Raw genomic sequence first — 17,669 nt, forward strand, 5'->3', positions numbered from 1 at the left:
GAAAAACTATTTTACAGTATACTGTCCCTTTAAGTCTGCACTACAATTTCTCTCCAAGCAGGAGAATCGTTCATCTTCAGGGAGAATTAGGGCATATGCAGTAATGACATAGAAAGGAAACAAACACACTCACTCATATCAGGATGAGAAAGGCCAACATGAAAGTGAACAGATGATTCTTGTACGGCTTTCACATGAACTATATCCTTTAGAATGGCATAGCTACTACTTTTTTGTACATTAGTTTGAGTGATAAATTCATATCATAATCATCCACTATCAAAAATGCTTCTAGTAAAAGTTATTATTGTTTTTCAGTGGCATACGCACATATCCTGTGAAGGCCCATGCACCAGTGTTTACCCCCCATGCCTGCTCAGAGAATCAGCAGTCACTTTTATTACACAAATTACCTCTTCACAGAAGGCATAAACACCACCACCAGCTCTTTAAACTTGAATGCTCGTGCTTTTTCCCTCACAGGATATGTGCATATGCCGCAGAAAAACAGTAATAACTTTTACTAGAAGCATTTTTGCTAATGGAAGTATATTGTAAAAAAGCTTCTATTTCACATGATTGAAATGCACCCATGCACATTTCATTTTTTACTGTTCTATCCCTTTATCATTATTTTTAAAATAATAAATTCATTCTAATGCAATATTTTATAATTTGACAACCCTAAATAGTTATGAATGAAAGAGTGTAGTTTATTCAATTTATAAACTAGCAGAGTTTTAGCTCCCTCTAGTGGATCTTTAATTTATTGCAGCATACAATAAACAGAAGTATGACTTCTACATTATTATTATGATTATTATTATTATTTGTATTAACTTAATAGTATTATTTCTATACAACCCTCATTAAATTTGCCAGCCATTGTATATGAATAAGTATTTGATCTTTGTTTTTACCTTGTATTTTTTTTTATTATTATTATTTATTCTCTACAAGGCAGGCAATTCAATTATAATCATTTCCATTTGTTTTCTTTTATACAATATTTGCAACTAAGGGCTAGATTATGAGTGAAGCGCAATTTATTGCTCCCGCTCGCCTATTATCTTCTCTAGACAGAAGTGTTTTGCACACATCAGGGACCACATTTTCACACTAGCACTAACCCGATGCGTAACTTTGAATTTCACAAATGCGTTAACGTATTCCCCCATATACTTCAATAGAGCTCAAAAAGTGGGGAAAAAACTGCACTTCTAAAAGTATTTTTGATGTCTTTGTGCCACTTTTTTATCTTGTGCAACAGTTAACCAGAGCTCTGAAGTTGCGCTAACCTGACGTCTGTTAAATTTAATTGCACTCAAGCGATCGCGTTTACTTTCAACTCATAATACGCGCAATACTTCCAATGCATGCAAAGAGCTGAGTTAAAACTCTTATCTCTCGCGCACAACAGTTAGCGCACCACTCGTAATCTAGCCCTACATTTAGATACAAATCCAAATTAAAATGTAAAAAACTCTGTCATGGCAAACTGTATTCCACTTAATAAGTGGGTTTATATTTTATTCTCAGTAGGTAGATAAACAAATAGAAATAGTTATACACACAGCTTTTCTTATGTAAAATAAATCTTGCTATACTGGCCAGGAGGAGAACAAGGAAGTGCCTGGGGAAGTTATGTGTTTTCTCACAGGTCAGAGTAAAATGGCATATGGTGCACAACATAAACATAGTATTGACTTTTATATAGGGCAGGGTCTGTAACTAACAGGGGGGTCTCAATGTTCTGTATTGAGAATGGGCTCACACCTCTAGGGGTCCCATTTGGCCCTGCAAACATGGGTGGCATCACTAGATGGGGGCCTGGAGAGGCTTAACATACATCATGTCTGTTCCTCTCTGTGTGGCCCCTGCAAAACAGTTTAAACAAAGTGTAATGATTTCTACTTCTGCTAATAGCAAGCAACCAGAAACTGCACTGTTGAAATAAGGGGGGGGGGGGGGGGGGGCTTAAAGCCATTTCCATTAGGCCCAGTGTGATCTAGTTAACCCTCTGATATCATGGTACTATGTTTGAAAATATAGGCAGTCATGGATTTTTAAAAAATATGTTTATCTATAACTTTATTATTATCGTTATTTTTGTTTGCAGCGTTTAAAATGTGTTGTGTGTGTTTGTATCCTATAGGTGCAACCACAAGGCAAGGGCAATGCGGGACTAAAAGCTGAGGTAGTGGGGAAGCGGGACAGACCCCTGAATGTGGGATTGTCCTATTTAAACAATTGGGAGGTCTTTCTATTTCCTGTGAAATGTACAAATAATCTTACCAGAGCTGTGAGTTTTTTGCTTTTTTTCATGTAGTTTTTATTCAAGCTCAGAACTCTGAGTTTTATTGAGTAAAAGGCTAAAAATACATTGTCTGATTAATTTAGTGCTGTAGCCATTGCTTAAAGGGACATAAAACCCCAAATGTTTCTTTCATGATTCAGATAGAGCATGCAAGTTTAAGCAACTTTCCAATTTACTTCTTTACTTATTTGTTGAAAAGCAAGAAGGTACGTTCAGGAGTGGGCATGTGTCTGAAGTACAGTAGGGCAACAGTTTTGCAACAAACTTATACATTAGCAAGAGGACTAGGGGGCATATTTATCAAGCTGCCGAAACACAAGTTATGAAGCGGCGGTCTAAAGACCACTGCCCCATAACCTGTCCGTCTGATCTGAGGCGGCGGACAGAAATCAACCCGATCGAATACGATCGGGTTGACTGACACCCCCTGCTAGAATCTGCAGGGGGCGACATTGCACCAGCAGTTCACAAGAACTTGCTCATAATAATTTTCAATTTGAGGACACATTCTATCTGCAGTTAGTTGGCACAGCGATGAAGTCTAGTTTGATCCTATCCTTTGCCAACCTATTTACGTCATGATTTGAAAAACAAAATGTTTTTGCTTCCTGCAATCCTAATATTCTGCTGTACCATAGATATATAGATGATGTGTTGATTATCTGGGGGGGGGGGGGGCAATGAGGGAGAACTAGTGGAGTGGATTAATTAATTAAATCAGAGGGAGGGGTATGTAAAATTTAAATAAGAATATAGCATGGGAAAAATACACTATTTGGATCTGTGCATATTCAAAAAAAAGGAAGGTGAACAATGTAAACTATATAAGCCAAAATTGTGTTTTTTTTTGTTTTTATTTTATCCAATTCTGTGTTGTTGTGTACTTCTCTAAGACATTGGGATTCCTATCCATTTGCTTTGCATGTAATATAGTTTACATTGTTCATCTTCCTCTTTTTTGTATATACACAGATTCCAAAGAATACCAGTACCCAGGGGTGGCAGTTTCGGGATGATCCCGGTGGAGTGGTGGTGTCATTTTAAAGCTCTAGGTCCCCAGGTGCCACAGTCACAAAAACAACGTGATTTGTTACTGGGTACCGGAGATACAGTCCGTTAAAGTTATGGGGTAGGGGCATCCAAAACCCACGGTTCCCAAAGGAGCTCCAATCCGGTAATTTCCCCAACTCTTGTCCTCCCTAGGGGCTACCAATCCCCAAAAGAGTGGAGCTTTGGGGCAAAGGGCCGCTGGAGCGACCAGGGGTAAAGTTAGTGGGTGTCCTGCTGTTCTGTGGCTGACCAGGAGTTCCAGGAGCTCGCCCAGCCTGAGAGGGGTTAGGCAGGTGTCCATTGTGAGGCGGCCGACTGGGAGTTCCAGGAACCCGGCCAGCCTAGAAGGGTTTTTCCCAGTTATAGATCAGCTCTTCCATGACCAAGTGTACACAGCAAAACAACACATATAGCACACATTTTGGGAGATCCCGTAAGCAATGAAATGGCCAAATCTAATGTAACAGGGAGTGAGCCATGTAATATATATCTATGTATCTATATATGTACACAAGCACTTTGCCATAAACCGTTTCTCTTTTCAACCATTTTGAAGCTTTTAATTAATATTAATATTTAAATTATTTTCTATTAAAAAGTGTATATGTGCGTGTAATACTTTATTTTAATATGTTTTTATGTGTTTTGTGCAACTTTGCCTTTGACCCATGGGGGAGATTTAACAAGCAGCGGATGCTGCTTTCTCCACCCGAAATTTCCGGCTCTCCGGAATCTTAAGTTAGGAAGCAGCAGTCATAAGACCGCTGTTCCTTAACTTTTTAGACAACATTTAGGTGGCGGGCTGCAATCATTCCAATACGATCAGGATGATTGACACCCCCTGCTAGCGACTGATTGGCTGTGAATGTGCAGGGTACGGCATTGCACAAGCATTACACTAGAAATACTTGTGCAATGTTAAATGGCGCCGGCGTATGCTGTGGGCATTTAGCATTGCCGAGCAGACATGATTCGCTACAGCGAATTATGTGCGCCCGTCAAATGATAAATTGACCCCTTACACTTTACTTTAGGCCTCAAGTTGCGCTACATATTCTAGTGCAGTTTCGACTTTTGCTCGAGCGCAACCTTAACTTTCAAATTTTAATATGAGCGCAAGTTAGCAAGTTTGTGATCTCCTTTGAAAGTATTAGTTGCTCTAGAGCGATATGGGCTGTGCTAACCCTTCTCTGATAAACACGATTTAAAATGGACTTGTAATATCAAGTTTCGCTAATGTTAGCGAGGTCCAGCGATATTGCTTATTGTTGTAATCTGGCCCAATGCATTGTGATTGCCGAGCAGTTTTAAGCACCATAGATTAAATACGTATTTTTTCTAGAAACCAAACTGCTTGCAAGTGTGAGAATCAGCCAAAATCTTACTATTGTGATCCCGCCAAATCAAAAGTAACCTTTTTGTCCCAAAAACAGCCAAAACCACGACTCCCGATAGATTATGATCAAGTCCTATATTTGTACTGGTACTAGAATGTTTTTCGCATGCATATTTGTCTTATTACAATATATGATATTATTTTGTTCAGTTAACAATGACCCACATTTACTATGTTTGCGTGAAAGGTTAGTTTTACATCCCTCCTTGCTGTTTTGTGAATAACTGCATGTTTTTTTTTTCATTTAAATTAGTTTTACACTGATAAAATCTGAGTCATCATGGTAATAGAAACCTTGTCTGTTGTTTACAGTATTTTGCTATTTTTCAGATATTCTGGCAGTTATTCTGAATTCATTATTATGGATAGTTCTCTCTCAAGCAACATTCAAGCGTTCATTATAGCCTTGTTAGCATTCCCAAAAATGTTATAAAAATGTCAAATGTATTTTAATGTGTTGAAGCATTTTATTACTATCCAAAAAGATTCACTCTGGCAGGATTATCCTATACAGACTGAAGATTCAATTTAAAGCACTATTGCTGTTTGTTGTTCTAGCCTTTTCTAATTTACAAAAGAACTGACTTGTACATTTTTTTAGCCAACCATAATTTTTGCATAAATGCGTAATGAAGCGATTTAAAAATAGTCTGAATGTTTATTATTTTAAAAGTATGTTATCCTTAAAGGGACAGTTTACTCAAAAAATTCTCCCCTTTAATTTGTTCCCAATTATCCACTTTACCTGCTGGAGTGTATTAAATTGTTTACAAGTAGCTCCTTTACCCTTATATTGGCATTTGAAATTGTTGATTTAGCATGTGGTATCCCCACCTATTCTGAAAGTTTGTGGCCGCGCGTACCAGCTATAGATAAGCTTTGTAAACACAGCCAGCAGAAGAAATTACATTCCCAGTCGGATATAGCAGAGATAAGGTAATACAATGTTGATTTTCCATTGTTCTCTCAAAGTACTGGTGATTGTTTTAAGGACAGATATAAGATAAAGAAGCAGGTATATTTGCACAATGTGATACAGTAATGAGATCGGATTATACCTACAAGCTCAACCCATTTTATTAGGTTGTGGCTTCAAAACACAAAATCAGAGCTTTAATATACACAAATAAGCCTTAAAAAGCTCATTTTCATACATTTTTTTACTCTGCAGTTGGTAAAAAAAGCAATTGTAAACACATTAAGGGAAAAACAATTTTACAGTATACTGTCCCTTTAAGGAAGGTCTATAACATGCAGCATCTTAAATGGCTATTATAGTGCTGCCTAGTAGCCACAGAATACTACTGGTCCCAAGTGGAAATGGGCGGTGACCTACTCAACAGTGAATGCTGGTTGGATCACCAGCTGTTTGCTCATGGAATCAGCAGTTCTTGGTGTCTCCAGAGCATACTTTTACAAAGCATTTAACCATTTGTGGGGGCTAAGCACATAAATTTGCAGGGAGGCTGTATGCTTAAACAAATTAGAGCATGCCATTTTGCTTTATGATAGCCTTCCAAGTTTCAGCATCCCCTACATATTACGATAGTATAGAGTTCTCAACCATGGAAAATGTTTGAACATTGAAAAAACCATTAACCAATTGAAGGCAAATCTAAAACAACCTTACCATTAAAGGGATATGTAGCCCAAAAATGTTCTTTTGTGATTAAACAAAGCATACAATGTTTTAAAAAACGTTTCTATCAAATTTGCTTTGTTCCCATGGTATTCTTTGTTGAAGATATGCCTAGTTAAAGTGATGGTAAATCTAACTATAGTTGAGTTAATATTTTAGAAGTATTACTTAATATAAGCACAGTGTTGCTTTTGTTTTTTTTTAAATATACTTTTTTCTTATAAAATTTTAATTTATAAATGTGCTCCGTTACCTGTTCCCTGACTGCCTCCCTGTTAGAATTTCAGAAATCTGTTTGATTGACAGGTGCATCATCCAATCGGGACTGCACCATATGCCCTATGTAAATCTAGTGTTAGCACGCTCCCTTGCTTGGAGTTTTCAATGGCATCAGCAGAACTTCAACTGCGCAAGTGCAGTTGCAGCCACGATCTCGCCGCTACTTATAGTAAAACACTACATTACCCTGTCAGTATCTTTCACAAATTCACTGTTTACAGCAGCGCAGAAGACAGTACTAAAGAATCCCCCCATGAGCCGCCCCCCCCAAACGTGCTTATTATCTAAGTACCAGCAAATAAAAGTGCTATTAAATTAAAAATTATTACTGCACCGTTTAAACTTTTCACCAAGCAGTGACAGGGTAATGTAGTGTGTTACTATAAGCAGCGCCGAGATTGTGGCTGCAACTGCACTTGCGCAGTTGAAGTTCTGCTGATGCCATTGAAAACTCCAAGCACGGGAGCGTGCTAATACCAGATTTACATAGGGCGTATGGTGCATTGGATGATGCACCTGTCAATCAAACAGAGATTTCTGAAATTCTAACAGGGAGGCAGTCAGGAAACAGGTAACGGAGCGCATTTATAAATGAAAATTTTATAAGAAAAAAAGTATATTTAAAAAAAACAAAAGCAACACTGTGCTTATATTAAGTAATACTTCTAAAATATTAACTCAACTATAGTTAGGTTTACCATCACTTTAAGTGTCTAGAGCATTACATGGCAATAAGTAGTGCTGTGATCTAGTGCTCTTGCAAACAGGTAATATTGCAAGACTGCTGAGATGTAGTTAAGAAGTTGTCTCTGCTTTTTAAAAAAAAAGATACCAAGAGAACAAGTAAATTAGAATGTTGTTTAAAATTGCATGCTCTGTCTTAAATATACAACTTTATTAAACTTTTATTAAGTTTTATTTTGAAGATTTTTAGCTAAACTTTGTTTTATTTTAAATATTGATTAAATGATACTTTGACTTTTTTTACATTGCTCTGAGTTGCTGAGATTGATTAAATCTGGGAGCAGTCCATTGCTGTGAGGACACAATAGCACTTTTGGATCTATATTCCCTCTGTGAGTATTTTCCCTTTAGTTGTGGATTGTGCAAAGGGTATTACACAATATTGTGATTCATTTCCTTTTAAGAACTTCATCATAAGTTGACGTTTTGGCGTTGAAGCGCCACCATTGAAAACTGTGACTGAGAAGCTGTTTCATGGCCAGGTGGGGGCTATTCCCTGGTTATTTTCTTAATAAACACTTAAAAGGTCTGATATTGAAAGGAAATGGGAACATTTAATTTGAAGCTGTTGAATTCTCAATATGAGGTCAATACAAGTAAAACAGGACATTATTAGTCTGAAATAATAAAAAACAAACATAAGAGACGCAGAAGTATTAGGAGTGGCCAAATCAATAATTTACATTTGTAAAAAGAAGGAATGCACTGGTGAGCTCAGCAACACTAAAGGGCCTGGATGACCTTGAAAGACAACTTTGAAGGATGACTGCAAAATTCTTTCCTTGATGAAGAAAAACTCCTTCATAACATCTAGCCAAGGAAAGAACACTCCCCAGGAGGTAGGCTTATCATTGTCAAAGTCTACACTAAAGGGAAAACTTCATAAAAGTAAATACAGAGGGTCTAGCGCTGCGGAATCTGTTTAGCGCTGCGGAATCTGTTGGCGCTCTACAAATAACCGATAATAATAATAATAATAATAAGTTTACCACAAGGTGTAACTATTGATAAGCCTCAAGATCAAGGATGTCACATTATACAGTATATATCACATTATACATTATATATTACATATACAAAAGCCTGCCCAGCTCTGGAACAATATTCTTTGGACAGATGAAGTTAAGATGAACCTGTACCAGAAACTATGGGAAGAGAAGTGTATGGAGAATGGAAGGAACTGCTCATGATTAGAAGCATACCACATTATCTGTGAAACATGGTGGAGGTAATGTTATGGCATGGGCATGTATGGCTGCCAATGAAACTGGGTCATTAGCATTTATTGATGTTACTGCTGACAGAAACAGCAGGATGAATTATGAAGTGTACAGGGCTATTCTGCTTGCTCAGGTTCAGCCAAATGTTGCAAAACTAATAGGACAGCATTTCACAGTACAGATGGACAATGACCCAAAACGTTCTGTGAAGGCAACCAAAGAGCTTTTAATGGGAAGTAAGTAGAATATTCTTTAATTGCCATATAAACCCAATTGCACATATATTTCACTTGCTGAAGACAAAACTGAAGGCAGAAATAGCCACAAACAAGCAGCAACTTACAACATCTGCAGTAAAGGCAACGCATCACTAAGGAGGAAACCCAGAACTTGGTGATTTCCATGGATTCTGGACTTCAGGCTGTCATTCACATCAAAAAAATTTCAACCAAGAATTAAAGGGACCCGAAACCCAGAATTTTTCTTTCATAATTTAGGTAGAACATACAATTTTAAACAACTTTCCAGTTTACTCCTATTATCAAATGTGTTTCATTCTCTTGGTATCATTTGTTGAAGGAGCAGCAATGCACTTCTGGTTGCTGACTGACCACATGCGTGAGCCAATGACAATCAGTATATGTATGCAGCCCCAAATCAGCAGCTAGAACCTATGTTCTTTACTGCTCCTGAGCTTACCTAGATAAACCTTTCCTCAAAGTATAACAAGAGAAGGAAGCAAATTCAATAATAGAAGTAAATTGGAAAGTTGTTTAAAATTGTATGCTGTGACTAAATCATGAATGTATAACTATGACTTTACTGTCCCTTTAAGAATTATTATTTTATTAATGAAAATGGGGGGCACTATATATGAAAATTTATGTAATTTTTAACAGCTCATAAAAAACAATTTTAATCACATCTTAAATGTTTAATTTAAAATCCATTGTGGTTTAAATTAAACCTTCACATTACTTCTCATAGTTGTTAGATTTCAATAAATCATAAATCATGTATGTGCATGTGTCCCCACCATATTTCCTGCAAGACAAAAATTCAAACTGACAAAAAAGTTATATTTTAACATTATTTAGAACACACAAACAGCAGAGAGGGGTCTGAAATAAAATCTGCAGCATTGCAGTTGATTTTACTGCTGCTTTTTATCTGAACGTAATTTCCGTCTGCCATTGTGTATAGGTAGACTGTTAAATCAATTTGAATGATTTAACAGGCATTTTAATGCCCTATATTAACTAGTTATTATTGTACTGTAGAAATGGAATATAGAGTTTAGCCAAGATAGTTTTAGGCCTATTATAAGGCATAGCAGATGCCCAGCTCATGAGATGTACTATAGAAATGCAATGTAGACATTGGCCAAGATAGTTTTATGTCTATGATAAGGTGTAGCAATGCCCCAGCTCATGAAATGGTTTAGAATGATAGAAATGTTTGATCAGAATAAGATGAGGTGGAGAGACAAGTCAAGTTAATAAATAGGTTTATCATCTAGCTAGAACTCTATTGAATGGAAATGAATAGAATTAAGGTGAAGTTAAAACTGTTAAGGGAGAAAATAATATACATTTCTGAAAATGTGGCTTTTCAACTGATTTGAGGGTGTAAATTCATATTGTAGGTGTGAAAGGTTAGATTGAAGTGAAAGAAGTGAAAGTGTAGGACTTTTTACACAGCAATAAGCAGACCAAGGTCCTTTCCTTTAGAATTAGCCTGATGTATTAACTTTACTAAATATCTTCTTAAAGCTTCCATATGGGCAGTGAACTCCTACTCACTAGTAAGATTCTCATATGCTAGATAGAGTTCACAAATAGTAGTTGGGTATAAGAGACTTACAAAGACATTAGTATATTCAAGGGGAGATTGTACAATGATTCAGTCTTTAGTAACTTAAAGGTACATGAAACACAAAATTTTTATTTCATGATACAGATAGAGAATACAATTTTAAACAACTTTCTAATTTACTTCTATTATCTAATCTGTATCATTCTCTTGGTATAATTTGTTGAAGGAGCAGCAATGCACTACTAGTTTCTAACTGAACACATGGGTGAGCCAATCACATTCAATATATATATGCAGCCACCAATCAACAGCTAGAACCTAGTTTCTCTGCTGCTCATGAACTTGCCTAGATAAACCTTTCAGTAAATGATAACAAGAGAAGGAAGCAAATTAAATAATAGAAGTAAATTGGAAAGTTGTTTAAAATTGTATTATCTATCTGAATCATGAAAGAAATTTTTTGGGTTTCATGTCCCTTTAATAGCTTTTTAATACATTTTACTGAATTATTTTAGTTACACATCTCTTTCTACGCATTTGTTTAATAATTATAACAATTGTATTTGTACTTAATAATCTCTCTAAGTTTTACTCTGACAGAATTAAGTATAGTGTTCTATGGATGTAAAATGAGGTTATATTTTGGAGATAAATATTGGTTATTTTTTAAAAGGAAGTTGATGTGCAACAGAACATAGAATTACTATTTACGCACAATCAATTCTTATTAATTCCAATAAAATAATTCATAAAGAATGTATGAATATTTGAATGTATCAGTGGATGCAGTCCCTGATAGGCTACAACACCCAATCCTTCACACACTTTATTAAAGAGAGGTAGAGGAAGATTTTCAGCAATTATTTTTAGTTGTAAACGTTCATTTTACTTATTTTTAAAATTAATTTTTTTTTATTGAGTATGACGTTAGGCTTGCATGGCTTTTTACATTTAAACATTTTAAAATCATACAGTTTAATTTTGCTAGCACTGCATAATTAATACATGTATTTTGCTCCTCCCCTGAGAGACGTGGTGCCTTCCTATAGCTATTTGGAAATGAGCAAACTGGTAAGTGCAGCAGGTGAGGTCTAGTTTAGCTGAAAGTTTTCTCTACTGCAGTCTCCAGCATTTGTCTCACATTAAAAATTAGGACTTCATCTTTTAGGCTTCCAGTGTGGTTGTAAGAAATGTGAAATCCAGCCTGTAAAAATCGTCTAAAAAAGACCTTTCAGACCTATACACAACCCTTAATTATGCAAAAGATCTGGTTTGCATTCATTGGCTATCATTCTTCTCTGTGCATCTTTAGAGTGATAGAAATGATGACCATTGTCCTAATTACGTATTTGATAATGTATTTTGATGTAATTATTATTCTTTATGTTTTTCAGAAAATAAATTGATTCTTAATATTCTCATGTTTTCTTTTAACTTCTTTTAGACATCATTTATTTGTGTTCACAATTTGAATATAATATTTATATATATTCATACAGGGCACTGTCTTCTTGTTGGTACTTTAGTACTAAATTATTATTATAAATAGTAATTTAAATATAATTTCAGCTCTGGAGCAGTGTTTTTATGTATTGCCAGACATTGGTTCCAAGTATATATATATATATATATATATATATATACTGTATATATATATATATATATATATATATATATATATATATATATATATATACTGTGTGTATATATATATATATATATATATATATATATATATATATATATATATACATGCATACCTCTTTTATTGCGCATCGCTTCATTGCATGTCCCAGATATTGTCCATTTTACAAATTGATGGTTTGTGGCAACCCTGTTTTGAGCATCTATCTGCGCTATTTTTCCACGATAGAGACACATACAATACACATAAATACACATGAATTTACATATATACACACGCCACCAGCAAGAAAATTATGACTCACTGAAGATTTAGATGAAGGTTAGCATTTTTTAGGAATAAAGTATTTTTTAGTTAAGGTATGTACATTGCTATTTAAGACATGATGTTATTGCACACTTAATATACTACAGCATAGTGACTGTAACTGTAACTTTTATATGCACTGGGAAACAAAAAAATAAGTGTGACCCACACTCGCTTTATTGCAGTGGTCTGGAGCCGAACCTGCAATATGTCCGAGGTACACCTGTGTTTGTGTGTGTATATATATATATATATATATATATATATATATATATATATATATATATATTTATTTAGTTTTTATTTAGTTTTTACTATTGTAATGTTTTTAAATTTAAGCTTGTATCTCAAGTTTTGTATTATGTAAGTCATGGTTTAGGAAATATTACCTTATAAATTATTTTGTCTGTTCATAGAGATAGATGGGTCCTTTGTCAGTCTTGCCAGCAAACTGGTTCAGTAGTTGGTATTGCACTTCTTGTCAGATCCAGATGCCTGTTTGGAGGGTAGATAATGCTCAGATTAAAAAAATAGAACTTTAGATGTGCCAAACTGATTTTAATAATGTACTTGTTAAAAATAAACATATTTAAGTCAATTTGATTATATTATTATCTAGACCACACATTCTACAGGGTGAGAAATACATTCTGTACCACTTTCTTCAAATGCTTCTGACCCATCCATAAAGTTTGAATTGAATGATTACTTCCTGATATTAATAATTATTTTCTCTCTTGTACAGTCCCCAAAAGTCCACAACTATCCAGACATGGAAGCTGTTCCTCTCCTGCTGAACAGTGTGAAGGCAGAACCTCCTGAGGATTTGTTATCCACGGATCATTTTCAAACACAAACTGAGCCAGTGGACTTGTCTATAAACAAAGCCCGAACGTCTCCTAGAGGTGTAACATCCTCTCCTGTTTCTATTACAGCATCTGCCCCTTCACCTTCTTCAACCTCTTCCTCTTCATCGAGCCGTCCAGCATCATCCCCCACAGTAATAACATCTGTATCTTCAATGGCATCAGTGCCAACAGTATTAACTCCAGGCCCTCTTGTGGCTTCTGCATCTGGTGTTGGAGGACAACAATTTTTGCACATTATTCACCCAGTACCACCTACAAGCCCCATGAACTTACAGTCTAACAAACTGAGTCATGTGCACCGTATTCCTGTTGTTGTTCAATCAGTTCCTGTTGTTTACACAGCTGTGAGGTCACCTGGAAGTATGAATTCTACTATAGTAGTACCTCTTTTGGAAGATGGAAGGAACCATCTTAAAGGTAAAACATAGAAAATAGCAGATAAGATATTATAGTAGAAGTCTTTTTAATGTAACATTGACATTTTTGGGGGGAGGGTGTTATGTACCTTAGTTTAATTCTAGATAAGACATTTCTTGAAATTAACTAGATTTGACTTATGTTTAATAGATGATATCTTAAGAGAACAGCTGATTACCATTTTTCCAAAATAATCTGAAGGACTTTCTAAACCACATATATATATTTTTTCATTTAAATGAACGACTCATATTATTATTGAACGTCTCAGTCCTCTAGAGCAGTGTTTCTCAACCTTTTGGCAGCAAGTACCCCTGTAGGCATACATTTATTTTCTATGTACCCCAACTGTATCAAAATCAGATATTGATTTTATGTTTTCCGGAATTGAATATGTGTCAATATGACAAAAAAGAATAATAAACACATAAGATACAGATATATAGTCCATTGATATTAACAATTATATGCAATTAATGTGCCTCTTACATTAATAAAGAGGAAAATAAACTATTTTCTGCATGCTGAGGAAAGTAATACCATCTTTCTATTTTTAATAAACATTTGATACACAGTTTATCTGTCCTGTTTTACTGCACCACACTACAGTATGATGCACTTTACCTATTGCACAGTGGCACATTTATCTGCCACTTGTCTCTGTGAAGCTTAGTCACAGTAATACACTTTCTCTGTTCATATAAGTGAAGCTCAACACCAGCCCTCATATGTCAGAATCTAAGGTTTTAGCAATTTGAGGTGAATCAGTGATTGAGCAACCTAGGCAAGGAAATACTAGTAGTGTAATAATGTGCTTGAGTCTTTCTTTGATATTTCATGTTTACAATAGCTACATTGGGGAAAAAAATAATGAAGGCCAATCCCTGGAGGACCCCTTGCCAATGCCCCAAGTAACCCCAGGGGTACACGTACCACAGGTTGAGAAACTAGGCTATAGAGAAACCACGTAGAAAAACATTCCGTTCTTCAAGACAGGTTAAATCAGAAGTACCTTTAGGTTTTCTATTATTTCACCAATTACTTACTTAATTTAAGTGTGTCCTTAATTCCATAGAGCTGTTTCTCTATATTTTCATTACAGTATGTTTACAAAAATACAAAGATTCCTCATGATTGAGATGTCTGTGATCCATTTCTGGGGATTAAACACATAGTAATATATGGTCAGTAACCCTTAGAATGTTTCTTTAATGTTTAATTTTTAAAACATATCTTCATGAAGTTCGCAGCCTGCAGCTAGTCCAAAGCTAATACACAAGTGGTTAACCTGAGCTCTTTTTTGGAATGCAGTGAAAATTGTTGGAGTAATGGTGATGCAGAATTGAATATATTTAATTTGAAAAGTGTCTGGTTACTAGAAATATGCACAAAACAATGTTAAACCTCTAGGTTACCAAAGTAATGCATTAGTAGTTCATTGTTTCCAGTAACACACATATAGTGCTACAACATGGTTGACAATAATAAATCCACAGAAACCTAACCTCTTGGTTACCAGAAACACACACTGTAATATAGACTCTTGATTTCCAGTAGCACACAACAGTGACATAATCCTTTTGTTCCCTGGAACATATACACATGCAGCAGTGATTTAACACCCATATTGCCCAGAACATACATGCAGCAGTAATTTAAGCCCTTTGTTGTTCATTATATAGGTTGCATGATTTAACTCCATGAATGCCTGGGACAAAAATGATATAATCACTTGATTATTCATAATATATCTACATAGAGAATGTATCCCCTTTTATTTTCAAATGTTAACAGCAATAATTTCATACCTTTGCCCCCTTACCTGCTTACCTCTTGCTGCTGAAGGTGAATAATTAAAGGAGGAAGTAGGGAAGGAAGGGGAAGAAAAGTGCTATTCCTGGTTGCCATGTAGATATATGGAATTTCTTAGATATCTTATCTCTAATCTTTCTTCAAACCCAAAACGTCTGTTCTCCACTCTTCTACTCCCACCCTCACCTCCTAATACAACTTCTCTGTCAGCTCAAGACTTTGCCAGCCACTTCAATAACAAAATTGACTCCATCAGAAACGAAATCAGCTCTCAACATAATTCCATTCTCTCACCCCCTCAAACGCTCGCAACCAACCACAACCCACATAGCCATAAACTTAGCTTTCTCCAACATTGGTGTGTCCGGTCCACGGCGTCATCCTTACTTGTGGGATATTCTCTTCCCCAACAGGAAATGGCAAAGAGTCCCAGCAAAGCTGGTCACATGATCCCTCCTAGGCTCCGCCCACCCCAGTCATTCTCTTTGCCGTTGCACAGGCAACATCTCCACGGAGATGGTTAAGAGTTTTTTGGTGTTTAAATGTAGTTTTTATTCTTCTATCAAGTGTTTGTTATTTTAAAATAGTGCTGGTATGTACTATTTACTCTGAAACAGAAAAGGATGAAGATTTCTGTTTGTAAGAGGAAGATGATTTTAGCAGACAGTAACTAAAATCGATTGCTGTTTCCACATAGGACTGTTGAGATGAAGTAACTTCAGTTGGGGGAAACAGTTAGCAGACTTTTCTGCTTAAGGTATGACTAGCCATATTTCTAACAAGACTGTGTAATGCTGGAAGGCTGTCATTTCCCCTCATGGGGACCGGTAAGCCATTTTCTTAGTCAAAAACAAACAGAATAAAGGGCTTATTATGGGCTAAAAAACTGGTAGACATTTTTATAGGCTAAATCGATTGCTTTATTTGTGCATATTATTCAGATTTAGGCTAACAATTGGCATTTATAATCTTGGGGAATGTTTATAAAACGGCAGGCACTGTATTGGACACCTTTTTCAGTCAGGGGGCTTTTCTAGTCATAGACTGAGCCTCATTTTCGCGCCATTAATGCGCAGTTGTTTTTTGAGAGCAGGGCATGCAGATGCATGTGTGAGGATCTAAGAATCTCTGAAAAAGCTTTTAGAAGGCGTCATTTGGTATCGTATTCCCCTCAGGGCTTGGTTGGGTCTTAGCAAAGACTATATCTGGGACTGTATAGGGGTTAAATTGAAAAACGGCTCCGGTTCCGTTATTTTAAGGGTTAAAGCTCTGAAAATTGGTGTGCAATACTTTTAAGGCTTTAAGACACTGTGGTGAAATTTTGGTAATTTTTGAACAATTCCTTCATACTTTTTCACATATTCAGTAATAAAGTGTTTTCTGTTTGAAATTTAAAGTGACAGTAACGGTTTTATTTTAAAACGTTTTTTGTGCTTTGTTGACAAGTTTAAGCCTGTTTAACATGTCTGTACCTTCAGATAAGCTATGTTCTATATGTATGAAAGCCAATGTGTCTCCCCATTTAAATTTATGTGATAATTGTGCCATAGCGTCCAAACAAAGTAAGGACAGTACTGCCACAAATAATGATTTTGCCCAAGATGATTCCTCAAATGAGGGGAGTAAACATGATACTACATCATCTCCTACTGTGTCTACACCAGTTTTGCCCATGCAGGAGGCCCCTAGTACATCTAGTGCGCCAATACTTATTACCATGCAACAATTAACGGCTGTAATGGATAACTCCATAGCAAATCTTTTATCCAAAATGCCTACTTATCAGAGAAAGCGCGATTGCTCTGTTTTAAACACTGAAGAGCAAGAGGACGCTGATGATAATTGTTCTGTCATACCCTCACACCAATCTGAAGGGGCCATGAGGGAGGTTTTGTCTGAGGGAGAAATTTCAGATTCAGGAAAAATTTCTCATCAAGCTGAACCTGATGTTGTGACATTTAAATTTAAATTAGAACATCTCCGCGCACTGCTTAAGGAGGTATTATCTACTCTGGATGATTGTGACAATTTGGTCATTCCAGAGAAATTATGCAAGATGGACAGGTTCCTAGAGGTTCCGGTGCCCCCCGACGCTTTTCCTATACCCAAGCGGGTGGCGGACATAGTAAATAAAGAGTGGGAAAAGCCCGGCATACCTTT

The 17,669-nt window shown here is 36.0% G+C and overlaps 1 protein-coding gene across 1 annotated transcript in view; it reads left to right on the forward strand.

The window, feature by feature from the left end:
* The window catches only part of KLF12 (KLF transcription factor 12), a 451,426-nt gene that overhangs the window by 278,160 nt on the left and 155,597 nt on the right, over nt 1-17,669 (forward strand). The window contains exon 3 of the mRNA XM_053707926.1: nt 13,157-13,697. Within this exon, the coding sequence (XP_053563901.1) occupies nt 13,157-13,697 (541 nt within the window). The remainder of the gene's footprint in view (nt 1-13,156; nt 13,698-17,669) is intronic.

Source organism: Bombina bombina, chromosome 3 (genome assembly GCF_027579735.1).
Source record: "Bombina bombina isolate aBomBom1 chromosome 3, aBomBom1.pri, whole genome shotgun sequence".
Classification (NCBI taxonomy): Eukaryota; Metazoa; Chordata; class Amphibia; order Anura; family Bombinatoridae; genus Bombina; species Bombina bombina.